The sequence below is a fragment of the Anomaloglossus baeobatrachus genome, chromosome 8, assembly GCF_048569485.1.
Source record: "Anomaloglossus baeobatrachus isolate aAnoBae1 chromosome 8, aAnoBae1.hap1, whole genome shotgun sequence".
In the NCBI taxonomy this organism is placed as follows: Eukaryota; Metazoa; Chordata; class Amphibia; order Anura; family Aromobatidae; genus Anomaloglossus; species Anomaloglossus baeobatrachus.
The window spans coordinates 43,339,018-43,363,561 of record NC_134360.1 but is presented as its reverse complement, the minus strand read 5'-3'; the positions used below and the strand labels follow the sequence as shown (position 1 = coordinate 43,363,561).

Below are 24,544 nucleotides of genomic sequence, written 5' to 3'. Positions count from 1 at the left end.
CCGCGTTCCGTTCGCGCGGATAATGGGCAATTAAATTGCCTTTGGCGAGTTTTTTTGCAGGCTCCTTGTCCCAGTTTCCTCCATATAATGAGACACCTGGTTGTCTCACCCTCTTTCCCTTGCCAACTCTTCCCTTTCATACGGTCCACCTCAGAAGATGGCAAGATATAAATGGAACCGACTTTAACAAACTGCTATTCGTATACTGTAAGCCCCCCGCCTGCACCCTGAAGACTCCCCACAGGAACGCGCTTTGATTCTGGATCAAAAATGAAGACTCCATTATCAGGAATGAGGCCAGATATCAAACGTGGGCCAGCAGAACCTGGTGCACGAGTGGCTTCACGGGGAGATTAATGGTTTGTGCAGAATCCGCACAAATAGGGACAAGCAAAGGCTCCCATAAAAGTCGAAGATCTGTGCAAGATGTAGATCGCTTGGAACAAGATTACATGATATGAAAAAGGACACCCCATGTTCACCTTCTTTGCACTCCAAGGCCACCCGTGACTCCAGATTGTCCATCTGCAGCTGGAGACGCTTCAGGGTACGATCTGCGTCCCTCGACTTGCGCTTGTAGGCAATGAGGACAATGATGATGATGAGAAGCAGAAGTCCACCACCTCCTCCGATGCCGATGATTGCCGGTAAGGTCAGGAGACTATCGGAATAGATCTGCAAAGTGCCGGGAGAAAACTCGAACCCTCCAACTCTGATCTGAGAGGAGAAGAGAGACAGCTTGTTACCTCCCAAAACAAAAGAGATGTTTTTCATAAGATGAGTGGGAGGTGTTGTGGACTTACCGTCACTTTGTGCTGACCGGTGAGGTTGGGAGACTCACACAGGAGCTGGGTTTCGGACACTGTCAGTGCACAGGGGGTGTCACCAATTAACACTGTGTAATTCAGGCGAAAGTTTCCGGGAACGGCTGGAAGGATGTTCCGACCCTAAAGTTATAAGACGATTATTTTCTAGCCTAGAAGTGACCTGATGGAGACTAAATCTATCACCTTCATCCAGGCCGCACTCACCTTGATGATGAGAGGAGAGCTTGGCTTTAGCTCCAGGTTCCCAGAGGGGCTCAGGGGCTCAAACACTGGATCCGGGTAGTAGATGAAAGTCGTCGTGTTGACAATGAGCAGGGACTGGACGTTGTCCATGATGAATCCGATCTCATCTGGGCGATCACCATTCTCAGGTGGGGACCTCAATGGGCTTTCAATGGAAGGGGCGAAGCACACCATGGTGGTGTCATTGTAGACGGTGCAGTTCTAGGAGAAGACAAATGGACGTCAGCCACGAAAACTAATGTGGGATGTTCTAGATTAGTGGGCACAGTCTGAGGACCATACAGCCTTATCTCTATCAGCATGCACCACCACAGGAAGGAGGATACATATTGACAGTATTTAAAATAATGGTATTAAACTAATCCAAAACTTTCCCCAAAGAGACAAGGAGATTCTCACATTTTCACGTTCCACATCACCATATTTTGCTCGTATTTTTGGTTCTCTAATGGTGGCCAGGTTCACTCCAGTGACCGTGAGAGGCGTCCCACCACTGCAAGACAGAAGGCAAGAATCATACAGCATTGGCCAACCAGTGAACTGAAGGACTACAACTGACAGCCGAGAGACATTACCCGAAGGACTACTACCTGACAGCTGAGGGACATCACCAGGACTACTACCTGACAGCTGAGGGACATCACCAGGACTACTACCTGACAGCTGAGGGACATCACCAGGAGGACTACTATCTGACAGCCGAGAGACATTACCCAAAGGACTACTACCTGACAGCAGAGAGACATTACCTGGAGGACTACTACCTGACAGCTGAGGGACATCACCAGGAGGACTACTACCTGACAGCTGAGGGACATCACCAGGACTACTACCTGACAGCCGAGAGATATTACCCAAAGGACTACTACCTGACAGCAGAGAGACATTACCTGGATGACTACTACCTGACAGCAGAGAGACATTACCTGGAGGACTACTACCTGACAGCTGAGGGACATCACCAGGAGGACTACTATCTGACAGCTGAGGGACATCACCAGGAGGACTACTACCTGACAGCTGAGGGACATCACCAGGAGGACTACTACCTGACAGCTGAGGGACATCACCAGGAGGACTACTACCTGACAGCTGAGGGACATCACCAGGACTACTACCTGACAGCCGAGAGATATTACCCAAAGGACTACTACCTGACCGCAGAGAGACATTACCTGGAGGACTACTGCCTGACAGCAAAGGGACATTACTTGGAGGACTACTACCTGACAGCAGAGAGACATTACCTGGAGGACTACTACCTGACAGCAGAGAGACATTACCTGGAGGACTACTACCTGACAGCAGAGAGACATTACCTGGAGGACTACTACCTGACAGCAGACGAACATTACCTGGAGGACTACTACCTGACAGCAGAGAGACATTACCTGGAGGACTACTACCTGACAGCAGAGAGACATTACCTGGAGGACTACTACCTGACAGCAGAGGGACATTACCTGGAGGACTACTACCTGACAGCAGAGAGACATTACCTGGAGGACTACTACCTGACAGCAGAGAGACATTACCTGAAGGACTACTACCTGACAGCAGAGAGACATTACCTGGAGGACTACTACCTGACAGCAGAGAGACATTACCTGGAGGACTACTACCTGACAGCAGAGAGACATTACCTGGAGGACTACTACCTGACAGCAGACGAACATTACCTGGAGGACTACTACCTGACAGCAGAGAGACATTACCTGGAGGACTACTACCTGACAGCAGAGAGACATTACCTGGAGGACTACTACCTGACAGCAAAGGGACATTACTTGGAGGACTACTACCTGACAACAGGGGAATATAACCTGAAGGACTACTACCTGACAGCAGAGAGACATTACCTGGAGGACTACTACCTGACAGCAGAGAGACATTACCTGGAGGACTACCTGACAGCTGAGGGACATCACCAGGAGGACTATTACCTGACAGCAGAGGGACATTACTTGGTGGACTACTACCTGACAACAGGGGAACATTACCTGGAGGACTACTACCTGACAGCAGAGAGACATTACCTGGAGGACTACTACCTGACAGCAGAGAGACATTACCTGGAGGACTACTACCTGACAGCAGAGGAACATTACCTGGAGGACTACTACCTGACAGCAGAGGAACATTACCTGGAGGACTACTACCTGACAGCAGAGGAACATTACCTGGAGGACTACTACCTGACAGCAGAGGAACATTACCTGGAGGACTACTACCTGACAGCAGAGGAACATTACCTGGAGGACTACTACCTGACAGCAGAGAGACATTACCTGGAGGACTACTACCTGACAGCAGAGAGACATTACCTGGAGGACTACTACCTGACAGCAGAGGAACATTACCTGGAGGACTACTACCTGACAACAGGGGAACATTACCTGGAGGACTACTACCTGACAGCAGAGAGACATTACCTGGAGGACTACTACCTGACAGCAGAGAGACATTACCTGGAGGACTACTACCTGACAGAAGACGAACATTACCTGGAGGACTACTACCTGACAGCAGAGGAACATTACCTGGAGGACTACTACCTGACAACAGGGGAACATTACCTGGAGGACTACTACCTGACAGCAGAGAGACATTACCTGGAGGACTACTACCTGACAGCAGAGAGACATTACCTGGAGGACTACTACCTGACAGAAGACGAACATTACCTGGAGGACTACTACCTGACAGCAGACGAACATTACCTGGAGAACTACTACCTGACAGCAGAGAGACATTACCTGGAGGACTACTACCTGACAGCAGAGGAACATTACCTGGAGGACTACTACCTGACAGCAGAGGAACATTACCTGGAGAACTACTACCTGACAGCAGAGAGACACTACCTGGAGGACTACTACCTGACAGCAGAGAGACATTACCTGGAGGACTACTACCTGACAGCAGAGGAACATTACCTGGAGGACTACTACCTGACAGCAGAGGAACATTACCTGGAGAACTACTACCTGACAGCAGAGAGACATTACCTGGAGGACTACTACCTGACAGCAGAGGAACATTACCTGGAGAACTACTACCTGATAGCAGAGAGACATTACCTGGAGGACTACTACCTGACAACAGAGGGACATTACTTGGAGGACTACTACCTGACAGCAGAGGGACATTACTTGGAGGGCTACTACCTGACAACAGGGGAATATAACCTGAAGGACTACTACCTGACAGCAGAGGGATATTACCTGGAGGACTACTACCTGACAGCAGAGAGACATTACCTTGAGGACTACTACCTGACAGCAGAGGAACATTACCTGGAGGACTACTACCTGACAGCAGAGAGACATTACCTGGAGGACTACTACCTGACAGCAGAGAGACATTACCTGGAGGACTACTACTTCACAATGGGGGAACATTACCTAAAGCACTACTACCTGACAGCAAGGGAATATTTCCTGAAGGAGTACTACCTGACAGCGTGGGATAAAACCTGAAAGATTACTACCTGACAGCAAGGGAATATTTTTTTTTTACTACCGAATGACAGGGGGATATTACCAAGAAGACTATTACCAGAAAGTGGGGGGACATTACCTGGAGAACTAGTACCTGATAACAGGGGGATATTACCTGGAAGACTATTACCTGATAAGAGAGGGGGCACATTATTTAGAGGACTACTACAGCGGGGAAGGGGGGAATATTTTCTGGAGGACTGCTACCTGATCGCAGGTGGATATTACCTGGAGAACTACTACCTGACAGTGGGGGGATATCACCTTAAGGACTACTACCTGACAGCGGGGGGATATTACCTGGAGGACTGATACCTGACAGCATGGGGATATTACCTGGAAGACTAATACCTGACAGCAGGGGGATATTACCTGGAGGACTACTACCTGATAAAATGGGGACATTACCTGGTGATGCTCCACTCCGGCTCAATCTTCTGCACGGTAGGGTCCTCGGTGTAGTTGTATTTGACCGTCGGGTTGTGCAGCACAGCTCGGTTGATGTGAATCTCGATCTCTGTGCTCGTCGGGTTCTGCCCCTGGGGTGTTTTACAGCGGATTTCCTTGGCGGTTCTCCTAAAGATGGAAAGAGGAGACATTCAGCTGCCATCAGTCCAAAAGCAAATGACGACTTGGTCCCTAATAAATGGTCCTTGGTGAGCGCGGTTACGGTTATATGTGACTTTATAAAGGAGATCTAGTGCCAAGCTACAACTCCCAGCATGAACACTGCTGCTCTCTTCCTTAACTTAACCCCCCCCGGGATCTATGGGCAGCACGTGGGAGCAGGGATGAGGGCAACACAGCTCGGGCAGCACGTGGGAGCAGGGATGAGGGCAACACAGCTCGGGCAGCACGTGGGAGCAGGGATGAGGGCAACACAGCTCGGGCAGCACGTGGGAGCAGGGATGAGGGCAACACAGCTCGGGCAGCACGTGGGAGCAGGGATGAGGGCAACACAGCTCGGGCAGCACGTAGGAGCAGGGATGAGGGCAACACAGCTCGGGCAGCATCTGGGAGCAGGGATGAGGGCAACACAGCTCGGGCAGCACGTAGGAGCAGGGATGAGGGCTGCACAGCTCGGGCAGCACGTGGGAGCAGGGATGAGGGCAACACAGCTCGGGCAGCATGTGGGAGCAGGGATGAGGGCAACACAGCTCGGGCAGCACGTGGGAGCAGGGATGAGGGCAACACAGCTCGGGCAGCATCTGGGAGCAGGGATGAGGGCAACACAGCTCGGGCAGCACGTAGGAGCAGGGATGAGGGCTGCACAGCTCGGGCAGCACGTGGGAGCAGGGATGAGGGCAACACAGCTCGGGCAGCATCTGGGAGCAGGGATGAGGGCAACACAGCTCGGGCAGCACGTGGGAGCAGGGATGAGGGCAACACAGCTCGGGCAGCACGTGGGAGCAGGGATGAGGGCAACACAGCTCGGGCAGCACGTAGGAGCAGGGATGAGGGCAACACAGCTCGGGCAGCATCTGGGAGCAGGGATGAGGGCAACACAGCTCGGGCAGCACGTAGGAGCAGGGATGAGGGCTGCACAGCTCGGGCAGCACGTGGGAGCAGGGATGAGGGCAGCACAGCTCGGGCAGCATGTGGGAGCAGGGATGAGGGCTGCACAGCTCGGGCAGCACGTAGGAGCAGGGATGAGGTTAGCACAGCTCGGGCAGCACGTTGGAGCAGGGATGAGGGCAACACAGCTCGGGCAGCACGTGGGAGCAGGGATGAGGGCAACACAGCTCGGGCAGCACGTAGGAGCAGGGATGAGGGCAGCACAGCTCGGGCAGCATCTGGGAGCAGGGATGAGGGCAACACACACAGCTCGGGCAGCACGTAGGAGCAGGGATGAGGGCTGCACAGCTCGGGCAGCACGTGGGAGCAGGGATGAGGGCAGCACAGCTCGGGCAGAACGTAGGAGCAGGGATGAGGGCTGCACAGCTCGGGCAGCACGTGGGAGCAGGGATGAGGGCAGCACGTGGGAGCAGGGATGAGGGCAGCACAGCACGAGCAGCACGTGGGAGCAGGGATGAGGGCAGCACGTGGGAGCAGGGATGAGGGCAGCACATGGGAGCAGGGATGAGGGCAGCACGTGGGAGCAGGGATGAGGGCAGCACGTGGGAGCAGGGATGAGGGCAGCACAGCTCGGGCAGCACGTGGGAGCAGGGATGAGGGCAACACAGCTCGGGCAGCACGTGGAAGCAGGGATGAGGGCAGCACAGCTCGGGCAGCACGTGGAAGCAGGGATGAGGTTAGCACAGCTCGGGCAGCACGTGGGAGCAACGATGAGGGCAGCACAGCTCGGGCAGCACGTGGGAGCAGCGATGAGGGCAGCACAGCTCGGGCAGCACGTGGGAGCAGGGATGAGGGCACCACAGCTCGGGCAGCACGTGGGAGCAGGGATGAGGGCACCACAGCTCGGGCAGCACTTGGGAGCAGGGATGAGGTTAGCACAGCTTGGACAGCACGTGGGAGCAGCGATGAGGGCAGCACAGCTCGGGCAGCACGTGGGAGCAGGGATGAGGGCTGCACAGCTCGGGCAGCACGTGGGAGCAGGGATGAGGGCAGCACAGCTTGGGCAGCACGTGGGAGCAGCGATGAGGGCAGCACAGCTCGGGCAGCACAGCTCGGGCAGCACGTGGGAGCAGGGATGAGGGCAGCACAGCTCGAGCAGCACGTGGGAGCAGCGATGAGGGCAGCACAGCTCGGGCAGCATGTGGGAGCAGCGATGAGGGCAGCAGCAGCACGTGGGAGCAGCGATGAGGGCAGCAGCAGCACGTGGGAGCAGCGATGAGGGCAGCAGCAGCACGTGGGAGCAGGGATGAGGGCAGCAGCAGCACGTGGGAGCCGGGATGAGGTCAGCATAGCTTGGGCAGCACGTGGGAGCAGGGATGAGGGCAGGGCAGCACGTGGGAGCAGGGATGAGGGCAGCACAGCACGTGGGAGCAGGGATGAGGGCAGCACAGCACGTGGGAGCAGCGATGAGGGCAGCAGCAGCACGTGGGAGCAGGGATGAGGGCAGCACAGCGCGTGGGAGCCGGGATGAGGTCAGCATAGCTTGGGCAGCATGTGGGAGCAGGGATGAGGGCAGCACAGCTCGGGCAGCACGTGGGAGCAGGGATGAGGGCAGCACAGCACGTGGGAGCAGGGATGAGGGCAGCATCAGCATGTGGGAGCAGGGATGAGGGCAGCACAGCTCGGGCAGCACGTGGGAGCAGGGATGTGGGCAGCACAGCTCGGGCAGCACGTGGGAGCGGGGATGAGGGCAGCACAGCACGTGGGAGCGGGGATGAGGGCAGCACAGCACGTGGGAGCAGGGATGAGGGCAGCACAGCACGTGGGAGCAGGGATGAGGGCAGCACAGCACGTGGGAGCAGGGATGAGGGCAGCACAGCACGTGGGAGCAGGGATGAGGGCAGCATCAGCATGTGGGAGCAGGGATGAGGGCAGCACAGCTCGGGCAGCACGTGGGAGCGGGGATGAGGGCAGCACAGCACGTGGGAGCGGGGATGAGGGCAGCACAGCACGTGGGAGCAGGGATGAGGGCAGCATCAGCATGTGGGAGCAGGGATGAGGGCAGCACAGCTCGGGCAGCACGTGGGAGCAGGGATGTGGGCAGCACAACTCGGGCAGCACGTGGGAGCAGGGATGAGGGCAGCAGCAGCAGCACGTGGGAGCAGGGATGAGGGCAGCAGCAGCAGCACGTGGGAGCAGGGATGAGGGCAGCAGCAGCAGCACGTGGGAGCAGGGATGAGGGCAGCACAGCTCGGGCAGCAGCAGCGCTGGCGTCATATGGCTCCGTCTTCCTCGGCAGCAGATGTGTAACGCAGCAGCCAGAATATAAAAAGCTTTTGCTGCACTAGAACTCGCCGTCACCCTGCAAACAGCAGCTATTAGCGCTGATAACCAGCAATTACCACAGGAAAATATTTAAAGACCCGCTCTATTATCATTCGTAATCTAGAAATTATGCACTTCCTATGGCAGCGAGGCGCGGGCAGAGGAAGCGGCGGCGCGGGAGAGGAGCAGCCTGGGGCACACACTTAAACCCACGTCTCCCCGTCACAATGTGCTGCCATCTAAATGCTCTCCTGATGATTCTCATCGGTTTTATGCAGCGCGGCGCATCCTCCGGTGGACACGTGTCGCTCTGCGGCTCGCTCTGCACACCGCCGATACGCAAACTGCAGAAAAGCCTTTGGGATCAAGGAGACTTGGAGAGACGACAGGAGGTGGCTCTCAGAGAAGATCATCGGTGGCAGCACAAACCTCCCGTCCTTGTACATTTTACATATATTGATACAAATCAACAAAGAACAATGATGAGACTGGAAACACTGGAGCAAACCCTCAGCTGTGAGGTCAAAAGTGAGGGGTGAAAGGTGTCAGCGTTGTCCATGGTTGGTGTCATGTCTACACTCAGATATCCCAGACTTTCACATACATACCATGAAAAGGCGCAGGGCCGTCTTCCGATATCTACAGACACATTGCTGCCGGCGTTTAAGTTACTTCCCTCTATGGTTATCCACGTACCACCGGACAAAGGGCCACGGGCGGGGGTCACACGATAAAAGTGTGGGCTCTAAAATCAGAATCATAGTAGTTATTAAACTTTACACAGTATTCACAACGTTAATACACAGGAGAGTCTGAGGCATCACTACTTTTAACACAGGGACTGTACCAGCAGAACAGTGAATGCAGCTCTGGAGTATAATACAGAATATAACTCAGGATCAGTAATGCAATGTATGTGCACAGTGACTGCACCAGCAGAATAGCGAGTGCAGCTCTGGAGTATTATACAGGATGTAACTCAGGATCAGTACAGGATCAGTAATGTAATGTATGTACACAGTGACTGCACCAGCAGAATAGTGAGTGCAGCTCTGGAGTATAATGCAGGATGTAACTCAGGATCAGTGCAGGATAAGTAATGTAATGTATGTACACAGTGACTGCACCAGCAGAATAGTGAGTGCAGCTCTGGAGTATAATGCAGGATGTAACTCAGGATCAGTACAGGATCAGTAATGTAATGTAAGTACACAGTGACTGCACCAGCAGAATAGTGAGTGCAGCTCTGGAGTATAATACAGGATGTAACTCAGGGTCAGTGCAGGATAAGTAATGTAATGGATGTACACAGTGACTGCACCAGCAGAATAGTGAGTGCAGATCTGGAGTATAATGCAGGATGTAACTCAGGATTAGTATAGGATAAGTAATGTAATGTATGTACACAGTGACTGCACCAGCAGAATAGTGAGTGCAGATCTGGAGTATAATGCAGGATGTAACTCAGGATTAGTATAGGATAAGTAATGTAATGTATGTACACAGTGACTGCACCAGCAGAATAGTGAGTGCAGCTCTGGAGTATAATGCAGGATGTAACTCAGGATCAGTACAGGATCAGTAATGTAATGTAAGTATACAGTGACTGCACCAGCAGAATAGTGAGTGCAGCTCTGGCGTATAATACACAATGTAACTTAGGATTAGTACAGGATAAGTAAGGTAATGTATATACACAGTGACTCCACCAGCAGAATAGTGAGTGCAGCTCTGGCGTATAATACACAATGTAACTTAGGATTAGTACAGGATAAGTAAGGTAATGTATATACACAGTGACTGCACTGGCAGAATAGTGAGTGCAGCTCTAGAGTATAATGCAGGATGTCACTCAGGATCAGCACAGGATAAGTAGTGTAATATATATACACCGAGATTTAATTTAATCAAGCAGCTACTTGAAACCAAAAGTAGGCCATGCCCCCTGATTTGTGACATAACGTCCCAGAAGGGAGGGGGAGCACCAAGGAGCAACTGCAGCATCACACTCTGCTACTATGAGGATAGGAATCAGCACTATGGAGGTTATCTTTAGAATTTATGAAGGCATGGCCATTAGAATAATTTTTTATCTCCCCAAAATAGTTCTTTAAAGTTATCCCCTATCCGTACAGGACGGGGGCTAACCTTCCGATCACTGGGGGTCTGACTGCCATGGCCTCCACAGATCCAGAGAATGTGAAGAGCCATTGCAGCAGAGGTTGATCATGCACACTACAGCGCGATTTATACTAATAGACGCGCCAAAGATCAGCTGAGCGCTGACTTCAGCAATCTCCAATACTCCCATTAAGAACAAAAGGAGCGATCGTGTGCATGATTGACCTCCACTCCCTTTAGCTGGGGCTCTTCAGAGCTCCAATTCCTGGGATCAGTGGGGGTCACGGCGGTCGGTCACCCAGTGATTGGAAGGATATGCTCTATCCCGTGGATAGGGGATAACTTTAAAACTTGAGAAAACCTCTTTAAATAAGTTAATTGTCTTGAATAAATAGTGTTTATAGGTGCCATTACATATGCAATCATTGGCTGGAGGTCAGAATTCAGGGGTCTGGGTGCAGCCGGTGACTTACCACAAAAGAGAAGGATCTAGGTGCAGTCGTCATGTACTCCTTAGAGCAGTCTCTTATGCAGACCTCAACAGTGACATCGCGGGGCGGCATTATTTTAGCTTCTCCAATCTCACAAACGATCCTACAAAGTGGGAGACATAATAGCAGGTCAAGGCTGCGTGTAATCTCTTGTTCTCTGTTATCAGTTGGTTACAGCTAGGGGGGGCTAATGATACAGCCCCAACAATGAGACACTTAGGAGAAAAGCAAGAGCAGGAAGGGAGCAACAAAAAAAAAAAACAAACAATGGTTAACGCCACAACCGCACACGACAACAAGTACAACAACCACCAGTTAGTCTGGATCTCAACACCATCACTGTCACAGGGAGGTTTTTACTAACTTTGCCAACTGTCAAGGTGGCAGCAGGATCTGTTCAGACTACTGATTATTACACTCCGCCTGATAACTTCTCTGAGGTCTGTAATCAGCCCAAGCTGACTCAGGCGTCAACCAACAGATTGGTAGTTCATAGGCAGGCTAGCAAGAGTTAATCTCTACTGGTCTGCTTGTGAGTCATCTCTGATCACATGTAGTGAGGGACCAATGAAACCTGCTCCCCTACTATATATGTTGGCTGGACATTTCCATTAGTGCCAGCTATACTTTATATTAGCTGGTCTGGTGAGGTGTTGAGATCCAGACTAACTGGTGGTGGTAGTACTTGTTGTGGAGTTAACTCATGTTGTTGTTTTTTTGTTGCTACCTTCCTGCTCTTGCTTTTCTCCTGAGTGTCTCATCGTTGGTTCCTGTGTGTTTGCAGTGTTTTGTTTTTCCTGTCTGTTTTTATCTGTTTCCACGTCTCCCGCTCTTCTTTCCCTGCTAGGAGGGAGGGAAATAAGATCAGTTCTGGTCAGGAGCTTAGCCAGGCAGGGGTCTCAGGCATCTCCACCATTAGGAGTAACCTATGGACCCCTAGTGTAAGGGACAGCATGGTAGCCCCAGTCCCACACTTTCCGACCGTCACAAACACTCTATAAGGAGAACGGCTGAGTATGGAGTCTTATTGGCAACTGGCAATGGTTCATGGTAAAAACCTGAAAATGAAAGCTGTAAAAATGAATTTTTGGGTGACTTACTGCTCGGCGCTGATGTATTCGCTCTCCAATGGGACACACATGACTTGGCCGACCCGAACCCCAAAGCGGATGTCCTCGAATCTCAGGCCCAGGTTCTCTCCGGTGATGGTCAGCCGCGTCCCCCCTTGTCTTGGTCCGGTCTCCGGAGTAAGCTAAAAAATACATCAGACACTTTTTAGGACTAAAATTGACCCCAAATATTAGATTTCACAATTAAAATCTGTCGGATTGTAAGGAATTCTGAAGTTTTTGAAACTTTTTGATGATATTAATAGTTTTTGCCCTTTTCTTTCTGTTCACACAATTCCGTGGCGGGACTACAAGCACCAGCGTTTCCAGGATACTGCGGAGTGACAAGCCGCGGACGGCAGTCACGATACCAGCCCCTACCCCGGTGTTAATTAAGGTAAGTGCTTCCTCAGGTGCTGCTGATGAGTGTTCCTTTCTGAACCCGAGATGGGAAGTGACAGCGCGTCCCGGATTATTGTGCTCAGGAGCGAGCGGCCTTTGTTACCGCGCAGAGGCGGCTATGAAGCAGTCATGGTCCCGCTGTGCGGCCCTTTCTTACCGCAGGCTTCTGTGTTTGGTACGTTAATGTAGGCAGGCGGGGGGCTCTTTGTAAAACTACACACATCCCTGTTGGGTTTGAACAGCAAAAGTGAAATGGAGTCGTTAAGCCCGAGAAAAACTGCGAGACCGAAAGACACTAACCCACGCGGGTCCATGAATATTTCATCACCAGCAAAATGTGCCAACCACCAGAACAGGACCGGAGGGGATAGAGGACAGACGAGAAGTGTGAGGCTGCAATTTGAAGCTTTTGGCCGGTGAGATGCAAGTTTGGTGGTCAGGGTCCCATCAAAAGAAAGTGGGCTTTGTTGCAGCTATATAGCAGTAGTATGGCGTCCATAAGTACCGCATAAACGCAGTCGCTGTACTCTTTGGTAGATACATATGTTCTCATTTTATAGATGGTGAATGCCAGCGGAAAAATACAGTGTTACATCAGTTACATGAATATATCATTTTATTTTAAAGCTACTTTTGGGGATGCACATCTTTAAGTATGTCAGCAAAAAAGTAGCTGTTTATACAAGTATGTTCACTGCATCAAAGAAAAACACAATTATATCTCTACCTTGTTTTCCCGGAAATGAGGCCTAGTAGGATTTTTTTGAACTTTTTTTTTTTTAAGTATGCTTAAAATACTATATGCGCCCAACTCCAAATTAACTCCAAACCTACGCGCTACCCGAAACCTAGGCCCTACCCCAAACCTAGGCCCTACCCCAAAAATAGGCCCTACCCCAAACCTAGGCCCTACCCCAAACCTAGGCGTTACCCCCAAACCTAGGCGTTACCCCAAACCTAGGCCCTACCCCAAACCTAGGCCCTACCCCAAACCTAGGCCCTACCCCAAACCTAGGCCCTACCCCAAACCTAGGCCCTACCCCAAACCTAGGCCCTACCCCAAACCTAGGCCCTACCCCAAACCTAGGCCCTACCCCAAACCTAGGCCCTACCCCAAACCTAGGCCCTACCCCAAACCTAGGCGCTACCCCAAACCTAGGCCCTACCCCAAAAATAGGCCCTACCCCAAACCTAGGCCCTACCCCAAACCTAGGCCCTACCCCAAACCTAGGCCCTACCCCAAACCTAGGTCCTACCCCAAACCTAGGCCCTACCCCAAACCTAGGCCCTACCCCAAACCTAGGCCCTACCCCAAACCTAGGCGTTACCCCAAATCTAGGCGTTACCCCAAATCTAGGCCCTACCGCAAACGGCCGCCCTACCGCAAACGGCCGCCCTACCGCAAACGGCCGCCCTACCGCAAACGGCCGCCCTACCGCAAACGGCCGCCCTACCGCAAACGGCCGAACTACCGCAAACGTCCGCCCTACCGCAAACGCCCGCCCTACCGCAAACGCCCGCCCTACCGCAAACGCCCGCCCTACCGCAAACGCCCGCCCTACCGCAAACGCCAGCCCCATTGACAATGTAAGCCTACTGCCAATGTACGCCCTACTGCCAATGTACGCCCTACTGCCAATGTACGCCCTACTGCCAATGTACGCCCTACTGCCAATGTACGCCCTACTGCCAATGTACGCCCTACTGCCAATGTACGCCCTACTGCCAATGTACGCCCTATTGCCAATGTACGCCCTACTGCCAATGTAAGCCCTACTGCCAATGTACGCCCTACTGCCAATGTACGCCCTACTGCCAATGTACGCCCTAATGCCAATGTATGCCCTACTGCCAATGTAAGCCGTACTGCCAATGTAAGCCCTACTGCCAATGTACGCCCTACTGCCAATGTACGCCCTACTGCCAATGTAAGCCCTACTGCCAATGTAAGCCCTACTGCCAATGTACGCCCTACTGCCAATGTAATCCCTTGTTGTGGTCCCACAAGGAAATGTTCCAGCAGCTAAAAAAGTTAAAGAATACAGTAGGACTCTTCAGCAAAGGAAGCAGACACCCCCAAAATAAAGCAGACACTACCCCTCCTCAACATAATCGCACTCACCAGACTCCAAACAATTACAGTTGGCAAGTGCCGATGGTGGATAGTCTTTCACACAGCGATCTGCGTGGCTCTCAGGTTCCTTACCGTTCCACCTGTATTGCACTGCAGCTCTCACACACAGATCGGGTACCTATATCATTCCTCGCGAGTGATACTGCTTCCAGTCACCAGGGGGAGCCAACAGCTGTAGAACACAGGGGGACCTGATGGTGACGCAGATTTGTATGTGAGAGCCCATTTACTTGCCAATTCTAATTGTTTGGGGTCTGGTAAGTGCGATTCTATTAGGGGGTGTCTGCTTTATTTTGGGGGTAAACTTAGCAGTACATAGAGAATAATACATTTAAGCAGGTAATTTAACCCTTTGTAAATATGGCTGTACCCACCACTATAGGACTGTACCATGAGTATAGCAGATCAGATAAGAAAATGTGCATCTGACCCAGTAATAGGATAATGCAAAATGCTGATGTTCCAGAATGTGAGGACAGGATTAGATTGAAATAAATGTTGATTTTTTGTTCAAGAATAAATGTGGATTGTTCTTCAAGGGAAAATATAAGACGTCCCCTGAAAATAAGCCAAGAGCAAAAAATAATATAAGACCCTGTCTTATTTTCGGGGAAACACGGTATGTAAGGGATTTATTGGTGCCCTTTTTCGCTGGAATTCACCAGATCTCTCATATACGGGGCACATAATAGCTGCACTATACAAGGACACATAATGTCACCACTTCTATCACAGATAGCTCAGCAGCATATGGCGACTTAAAGGGCCATTAACACGCTACAGACCTAGAGAAGGGCACCCGTAGAGTGAGAGCGAGGACACCATCTGAACAGTAAAACCCCTGCAGGGAAAACTGGCCCAGGAGGGGCTCCGACCCTGTACAGTGACATGAGCAGCCGCTTTACAGTAGATTGCGCTCTATTGTTCCCTGTTTTCATCCGTGTAAGCGGTGACACATACACGGCAGACCCTCGTCCTCTGCGAGCCTCTCGTGGGCGGGGGAGGGGATTCTCGGCGGTCTGATGAGACACATTTAGTACGATTATTTCCAATAAGGCGGACAGGTGCGGTGTGACAAAGGCAGCATTATGACTGATGAGCGGAGGGGAGGTGGCCCGGCAACACCAATAACAAGCTAATTACGGGCAATTTCACACCAGATTTTGCCTGCCTCCAGAGCGGCCCATCACTCGTCACACACCTGCGGGCACTAAATGGAATTAATGTCTCCCTGCGCCGGCTGCACAATCTCATTCTGTGGAATTATGGCTCTCGTTACCGATTTGCCGTTGGGAGCGGGAAGGAGGACGGGGCGATTTATGAGCGGCCATCTTTAATTACGTTCACTTTAGCCTTTATTTTATTTTTAACTTTTGCAGAGTCCGTCGGCCGTCTGCGGGAAACCATCATAAAGTGGTCATTACGGGGCGAATCGGAGCTGCTCTCCTTCCTGCTCCTCGTTGTCCCACATACAAATCTATATCTCTGGTCATCAGGGGGCGCTGTCGCAACGCTTGTCTCTTGCATGTATGACCAGTTTCAGTTGGTACTGTTAATCTCCTGCATGCATGTGTGCGGCAATGACTATGGGATTGACGTTCATTTGACCACCTCCTGAAAAAGCGCAACGGGTCCTACCTGGGTATACAGGTAGAGGAGCTGTCCTATATACTTACCTTGGGGTGAAAGAAAAGGCTTCTGCAGCTCCATGAGTCAAATGTTTGGTCACAGGGGAAAAATGTAGATGAGATACAGTCATGTGGTATAAAAAGAGCTGTTTGAGTCTACGCGTTTCGCAGGCTACGAATTCATCAGTACTTTAAAGCAGATCTGTTGGGAGACTGCATAACGTGTAGACTCAATGAACAGCTCTTTTTATACTTTTATATCTTCTTGACTACTGTGGATAGACAATATAGGGTCTTACCCAAAAAACTGAGAGGAGATCAAGAATTAACCAATTGGTGGATTCCCTGAAGATATGTTTGAAGTCCTGATGAAGAAATCGGAGACTGCGAAACGCGTAGACTCAGCTTTTTTTTTTAAACCGCATGATTAAGAATTAACCAAATCAGTGAATTTCCTGAAGATCTGTTTAAAGTTCTGATGAAGAAGTTGGAGACTGCGAAACGCATGGACTCAATGAGCAGCTCTTTTTAAACCACTTGACTACATCTCCTTGACTACTGTGGATAGACAAGCACAATAGGGTCTAACCCAAAAAAACAGAGAAGAGATCAACAATTAACCAATCTGTGATTTTCCTGAAGATCTGTTTAAAGTCCTGATGAAGAAGTTGGAGACTGTGAAACGCGTAGACTCAATGAACAGCTCTTTTTAAATTGCAGGACTACTGTGGATAGACAAGCGCAATGGGGTCCTGATGAAGAAATCGGAGACTACAAATGTGTAGACTCTTTTTAAATTGCATGAATACAGCTCCTTGACTACTGTGGAAAGACAAGTCAATAGGGTCTTACCCGAAAGAGAAAGAAGAGATCAAGAATTAACCAATCGGATTTCCTGAAGATCTGTTTAATATCCTGATGATGAAGTTGGAGACTGCGAAACGCATAGACTGCATAAACAGCTCTTTTTAAACCGCATGACTATTGTGGATAGACCAGCGCAATGGGGTCTTACTCAAAAGACAGAGCAGAGATCAATAATTAACCAATCGGTGGATTTCCTGAAGATCTGTTTAAAGTCCTGATGCAGTCAGAGACTGCGGAATGCGTAGACTTAATGTACAGCTCTTTTTAAACCTATTAACTCCATCTCATTGACTAATGTGGACAGACAAGTCAATAGGGTCTTACCCAAAAAACAGAAAAGAGAAAAAATTAACCAATCTGTGATTTTCCTGAAGATCTGTTTAAAGTCCTGATGAAAAAGTTGGAGACTGTGAAACGCGTAGACTCAACGAACAGCTCTTTTTAAACTGCATGACTACTGTGGAAAGACAAGCGCAATGGGGTCTTACTCAAAAAACAGAGCTGAGATCAATAATTAACCAATCGGTGGATTTCCTGAAGATCTGTTTAAAGTTTTGATGAAGTTGAGACTGCAAAATGCGTGGACTCAATGAACAGCTCTTTTTAAATCGCTTGATTACTGTGGATAGACAAGCCAATAGGGTCTTACCCAAAGAGAAAGAAGAGATCAAGAATTAACCAACTGGTGGATTTCCTGAAGAACTGTTTAAAATCCTGATGAAGAAGTCGGAGATTGTGAAACGCGGAGACTCCATAAGCCGCTCTTTTTAAACTACATGACTACATCTACTTTACTATTGTGGTTAGACAAGCACAATAGGGTCTTAGTAAAAAAAACAAAAAACAAAGAAGAGATCAAGAATTAACCAATCGGTGGATTTCTTGAAGATCTGTTTAAAGTCCAGTGAAGAAGTTGGAAACTGCGAAACGCGTAGACTCAATGAACAGCTCTGTTTAAACCTCTTGACTACATCTCCTTGATTAATGTGGGTAGACAAGTTAATAGGGTCTTACCCAAAAAACAGAAGAGATCAAAAATTAACCAATCGATGGGGATCCTGAAGAAGTTGGGTTTCACTACGAAACGCGTAAAAATAAACCACTTCTCACACATTATCCGGTGTATTGGATCTACATTAGTCAGCAGCAAGTGTGGTTCTTCCGCGGTTTTATTCTGGTTCCAGTACTTCTACATCTTCTTGACGGCAGCGTAGGTCAATACACGTTTTTTCCTCTTTGACCAAAACATAGTTTTCAACGTTTCCAGAAGGCCTGTACAGGAATGTGGCGGAGTTGATGTAATACCCACCCCAAAAGTGGATGTTTTGGGGTGGGTTGGGGGCATTCCCGGGAGAATGGGGTTCTGGGAAGACCTTAAGTTTCCTGAGAAATGTTGGCAGTTATGTTAAAGGGGTCCTCCATCCAGAGTGATTAATAGGAGTGACTTTGGCCAAGCTACTTTTCCTTTTCTCTCTTGCTGACATGAGGCCGATCCCGGACACAGAGCATGAATCCCAATCGTTGCCTTATTAACCCTTGTTCTTGCCCTTTAAGAATTGACGCTGCTTGTACAGGAAAGAATCTCGCTTCATAAGAGGTCACTGGAATACGTGGACACCAGATTATCATTCTCCGTGGTCCCCAGTGGTAGAAACAAGCCACTTGGCCCCATTTTTCTGCAGTGAACATAGGTGGAGGCCTCGCTCCTCGGCACCTACCACCTGTATTGCAGCCATGTTCTTCTGCAGTGCTTCGCGCCCCCTCCCCCATCCTTCTACCCGCTTCTCCCTTAATTGGTTTCACAGGGGAACTTTTAAATAAAACAACAAACATCTCTTCTAAAAAAAAAAAAACACCACGTCTTCAGCGTAAGATATGCAGAAGCGAGAGGTGAAGGCAGAGGATCACAGGAAGGAGGCAGCCATTGATCTCAGCCGTGTGAGGCAAAACTAGAGATCTTTGCTCGGAGTCTCATTTCGTTCCCGTCTGATTCATCCCTTAGAAATATTACAGAGGGGCCAAGGCTGCCCGGGTCAGCAATTCCCATATGTGCCCATTATAGGGACCGGATTAGAATAAATTCAATTTATCAGCACTGACCACACACACAAGGAGAGGAGCTCAAAGAGAACCCGAGAAAATCCAAAGAAACATGGAAGACGCCGCAAGAAATGACTACTAATGTCTATCTACAACCATAACACCCCATACTATAAATATACTATACATACACTATATACACACACATAAGTGCAGACATCCACACACCATGGAGAGCAGTATTATAGTAGTTATATTCTTGTACATAGGGAGCAGTATTATAGTAGTTATATTCTTGTACATAGGAGCAGTATTATAGTAGTTATATTCTTGTATATAGGGGGCAGTATTATAGTAGTTATATTCTTGTATATAGGGGGCAGTATTATAGTAGTTATATTCTTGTACATGGGGCAGTATGATAGTAGTTATATTCTTGTACATAGGGACAGTATTATAGTAGTTATATTCTTGTACATGGGGCAGTATTATAGTAGTTATATTCTTGTGCATAGTGGACAGTATTATAGTAGTTATATTCTTGTACATAGGGGCAGTATTATAGTAGTTATATTCTTGTACATGGGGCAGTATTATAGTAGTTATATTCTTGTACATAGGGGCAGTATTATAGTAGTTATATTCTTGTACATAAGGGGCAGTATTATAGTAGTTATATTCTTGTACATAGGAGCAGCATTATAGTAGTTATATTCTTGTACATAGGGGGCAGAAGTATAGTAGTTATATTCTTGTACATAGAAGCAGTATTATAGTAGTTATATTCTTGTACATAGGTGCAGTATTATAGTAATTATATTCTTGTACATAGGGGTAGTATTATAGTAGTTATATTCTTGTACATAGGGGGCAGTATTATAGTAGTTATATTCTTGTACATAGGGGGCAGTATTATAGTAGTTATATTCTTGTACATAGGGGGCAGTATTATAGTAGTTATATTCTTGTACATAGGGATCAGTATTATAGTAGTTATATTCTTGTACATAGGAGCAGTATTATAGTAGTTATATTCTTGTACATAGGAGCAGTATTATAGTAGTTATATTCTTGTACATAGAAGCAGACATTAACAGACTGTAATGGCTGAATACCTTGTAGATTTTGGGGTCGGTGCAGCGGCTCTGAGGGGTGCTGACGTGCATCCATGGGCTTTCGTACATCAGACAGTTCTGGCGCAAGGTGCATTTTTTCTCGGTCACGCACCAACCACATTCAAAGCGGGGATCGGATTTCAAACAGAGTCCACAACTCTCCCGCAGGGCTGAACACTTGTAGAGGTGGGCTGCGGAACAAACCGGAGAGTCAATATCTCCACACGCTGTGCTCATTAATGAATTAATGACATGGCCTTACTAATTAGCAATGTATTACAACTCCAGGCCTTCGCTGAGCATGTCAAGACAAAATCGAACAACCTGTATGAAAAGCTCAGAGCAAAAAAAAAATATATATATATATACAGGGTGGTCTAAAAGTAGGTGTACATTATGTGTAATAGGGTTATCAAACATGATGTAAAGTGAAACTGACTCAGTTGCCCTTAGAAACCAATCAGATTCCACCTTTCATTTTCCAAAGAGTCTGTGAAGAATGAAAAGTGGAATCTGATTGGTTGCTAAGGGCAACTGAGTCAGTTTCACTTTACACCATGTTTGATAACCCTATTACACATACTGTCCACCTACTTTTGGACCACCCTGTGTGTGTGTGTATAATATATATATATATATACACACATACACACAGTATATATACATACATACTGTATATACACACACACACACACATACATACATATATACACGTACATATATATATATATATAGTATAGACCAAAAGTTTGGACACACCTTCTCATCTCTAGAACAACTGTTAAGAGGAGACTGTGCAGCAGCCTTCATGGTAAAATAGCTGCTAGGAAACCACTGCTTAGGACAGGCAACAAGCAGAAGACACTTGTTTGGGCTAAAGAACACAAGGAATGGACATTAGACCAGTGTAAATCTGTGCTTTGGTCTGATGAGTTCAAATTTGAAATCTTATGATCCAACCACCATGTCTTTGTAGAAAAGGTGAAAGGATGTTCCCACCGTGAAGCATGGAGGAGGAGGTGTGATGGTGTGGGGGGGCTTTGCTGCTGACACTGTTGGCGATTTATTCAAAATTGAAGGCATACAGAACCAGCATGGCTACCACAGCATCTTGCAGCGGCGTGCTATTCCATCCGGTTTGCTTTTAGTTGGACTATTATTTATTTTTCAACAAGACAATGACCCCAAACACACCTCCAGGCTGTGTAAGGGCTATTTGACTAAGAAAGGGAGTGATGGGGTGCTACGCCAGATGACCTGGCCTCCACAGTCACCAGACCTGAACCCAATCGAGATGGTTTGGGGTGAGCTGGACCGCAGAGTGAAGGCAAAAGGGCCATCAAGTGCTAAGCATCTCTGGGAACTCCTTCAAGACTGTTGGAAAACCATTTCCGGTGACTACCTCTTGAAGCTCATCAAGAGAATGCCAAGAGTGTGCAAAGCAGTAATCAAACCAAAAGGGGGCTATTCTGAAGAACCTAGAATATAAGACATATTTTCAGTTGTTTCACACTAATTATCATTCCACATGTTGTAATTCATAGTTTTGATGCCTTTAATGTGAATTTACAATTTTCGGAGTCCTGAAAATAATGAGAAGGGGTGTCCAAACCTTTGGTCATTACTGTGTGTATGTATAGCCATTAAAAGGTATCAACTACCGAGGACTCTCAGTTCTTTTAAACAAACTTTTTATATATTCATATATATATATATATATTCATATATATATATATATATATATATATATATATATATATATATATATATATACACACACACATACAGACACTAGGTGGAGTTATGTATATGCCCACCCCACATCCACCACCAGGCATTATATAAAATACACACACACTGTGTGGGGATAAGTGTGTGCCCCCTACAGATCTTCCTCCAGGAGCTTCTCTGACCTTACATACTACAGCCATAGAGATATATATATATATATATATATATATATATATATGACAGTCGGGTGGTGCTGACCACAACCGGCCTCACCTTGTATGTTCTGTGGGTTATCGATGACAAAATTTCCATTCCAGACAACGGAAAGATTCACAGGCAGATCGCTGATGTCATTCCCCTCATAGTTGTACTGCAAGACAAAACCAAAAAGACAACGTGAGTCATCACCAGAAATTCCGCAATGGAGAAGAAAAGATACAAAAAGTAGCTCGGTAAAATCTTGAGGATCATAAATGATGAAGGAAAACTGGAAATTTTATGCCATAAAAACATAAAACATAAAAAGATAAATTTAACCAGAAGAAGAAAAAAAAAAATATGACTTCAGGATGACATGATGACATCACTTGACAGGACAGGATGACATCACATCCCTGGCAGCAAGACACTGATCACCTCTGATCTTCTGCTCGTCATGGACGCCACATCTCCAGAAATGGATGGAGATAGTGATTTATTTGATGGCGGATGAGTCAGATGATAAAGCTGGACACCGTAGACCCCTCTGACAATCAAGCCTTAGCCCCCTCCTTTCTCGATCCTTTTGCCAAAGTGCCGTAGCATTAATAAATGGCCTGCTTTATTTACAGCACAGTAATGAATTTCCACAAAGATCGACAGCTCCAAATTACAATTAAACGTAAAAGGAGACGAAACACTGACTCACGCGTTTCATGATCTCCTGCACATACAGGGGGTATTACAGATTCATACACAGGTAGGCAGCCATGATTTCCTCCTTTGTGTGTTTTTTTTCTCACTATCAGAATGAGCCACAATGCCGTTTGCAAGCGAAGCTTAGGGGGGTTGGCAGTGGGATTTAGCTGTGAAATGCGTAGCACCTTTCTAAGTGAAATTGGCATTTTCAATTTGTACTCTGACATGTCTCATTTGGGACCCTGGGATCTTCGGAATGCATCTAAGCTTACCACTGTCCGGCTACTTAATGCTAATTTCTGCAGAAACTGCCGCGAAGAAAGAAAAAATATCCAAAGTCTTCACCGATAAAAAAGACAGGTCATTTCGGGAAACCTGAAGAGCATTTCCCCCCTCAATTTTTGTAATTATCTCATACATTGTCCTGAACAATTCAGCAGTGTTATCCGTTTCCAGTAAAGCAGAGTGGCATCGAAAACAACTGACACTACAATTTTGCCCCCAGCATTCCGGAAGCCCAGGTAGGATCCAGCATCGTATATCACGCAGGGCCATTTCTACACTCTTGGCTAAAGCACAATTCTGTGCCTGCTCCCTATGACGCTTGTGTCACTCACTGCTACTAACTCGCCCCCTTACAACATCTTCTGTCATAGTTAGAAGCGAAGATGGAAGCAGTGAGCTGGCGCTGCACTCACATCTCCCACAGCGTCTATCACCCAGGATCCAGCATAGTATACCACACAGGGCCAGATGGACACATTTCTATGCCCTTGGCTAAAGCACAATTCTGTGCCTGCTCCCCATGACGCTTCTGTCGCTCACCGATACTAACTTGCCCCCTTACAACGTCTTCTGTCACAGTTAGAAGTGGAGATAGAAGCAGAGAACGGGCACTGCACTCATATCTCCCACAAGGTCTATCACCCAGAATCCAGCACAGTATGTCACACAGGGCCTGATGGACACATTTCTATACCCATAAAGCACATAATTCTGCGCTTGCTCCCCTGACGCTGGTGTCACTCACTACTACTAACTCGCCCCCTTACGTCATCTTCTGTCACAGTTAGAAACGGATATGGAAGCAGTGAGCCGGCGCTGCACTCACATCTCCCACAGCGTCTATCACCCAGGATCCAGCATCGTATACCACACAGGGCCAGATGGACACAATTTTATGCCCTTGGGTAAAGCACAATTCTGCGCCTGCTCCCCATGACGCTTGTGTCACTCACTGCTACTAACTCGTCCCCTTACAACGTCTTCTGTCATAGTTAGAAACGGAGATAGAAGCAGTGAGCTGGCGCTGTACTCATCTCCCACAGTGTCTATCATCCATCATCAAGCATAGTATACCACGCAGCACCGGATGGACATTTCTACACCCTTGGCTAAAGCAAAAATTCTGCGCTCGCTCCCCCTGATGCTGGTGTCACTCACTGCTAATAACTCGTCCCCTTACAACATTTTCTGTCACATTTAAAAGTGGAGATAGAAGAAGAGAGCCGGCGCTGCACTCTCATCCCCCCACAGCATCTATCACCCAGTATCCAGAACGTCTCCAGAGGGGGCAGCGATGCAAGAAACTGTAGTAAC

At 48.3% G+C, this 24,544-nt stretch overlaps 1 protein-coding gene across 1 annotated transcript in view; it reads right to left on the bottom strand.

The window, feature by feature from the left end:
* The window catches only part of PLXNA1 (plexin A1), a 376,265-nt gene that overhangs the window by 55,842 nt on the left and 295,879 nt on the right, over positions 1-24,544 (bottom strand). The window contains 10 exon segments of the mRNA XM_075321522.1: positions 483-717; positions 804-947; positions 1,032-1,271; positions 1,470-1,563; positions 4,979-5,146; positions 9,019-9,155; positions 11,005-11,125; positions 12,123-12,274; positions 20,318-20,508; positions 22,322-22,418. Coding sequence (XP_075177637.1) covers positions 483-717; positions 804-947; positions 1,032-1,271; positions 1,470-1,563; positions 4,979-5,146; positions 9,019-9,155; positions 11,005-11,125; positions 12,123-12,274; positions 20,318-20,508; positions 22,322-22,418 — 1,579 coding nt within the window.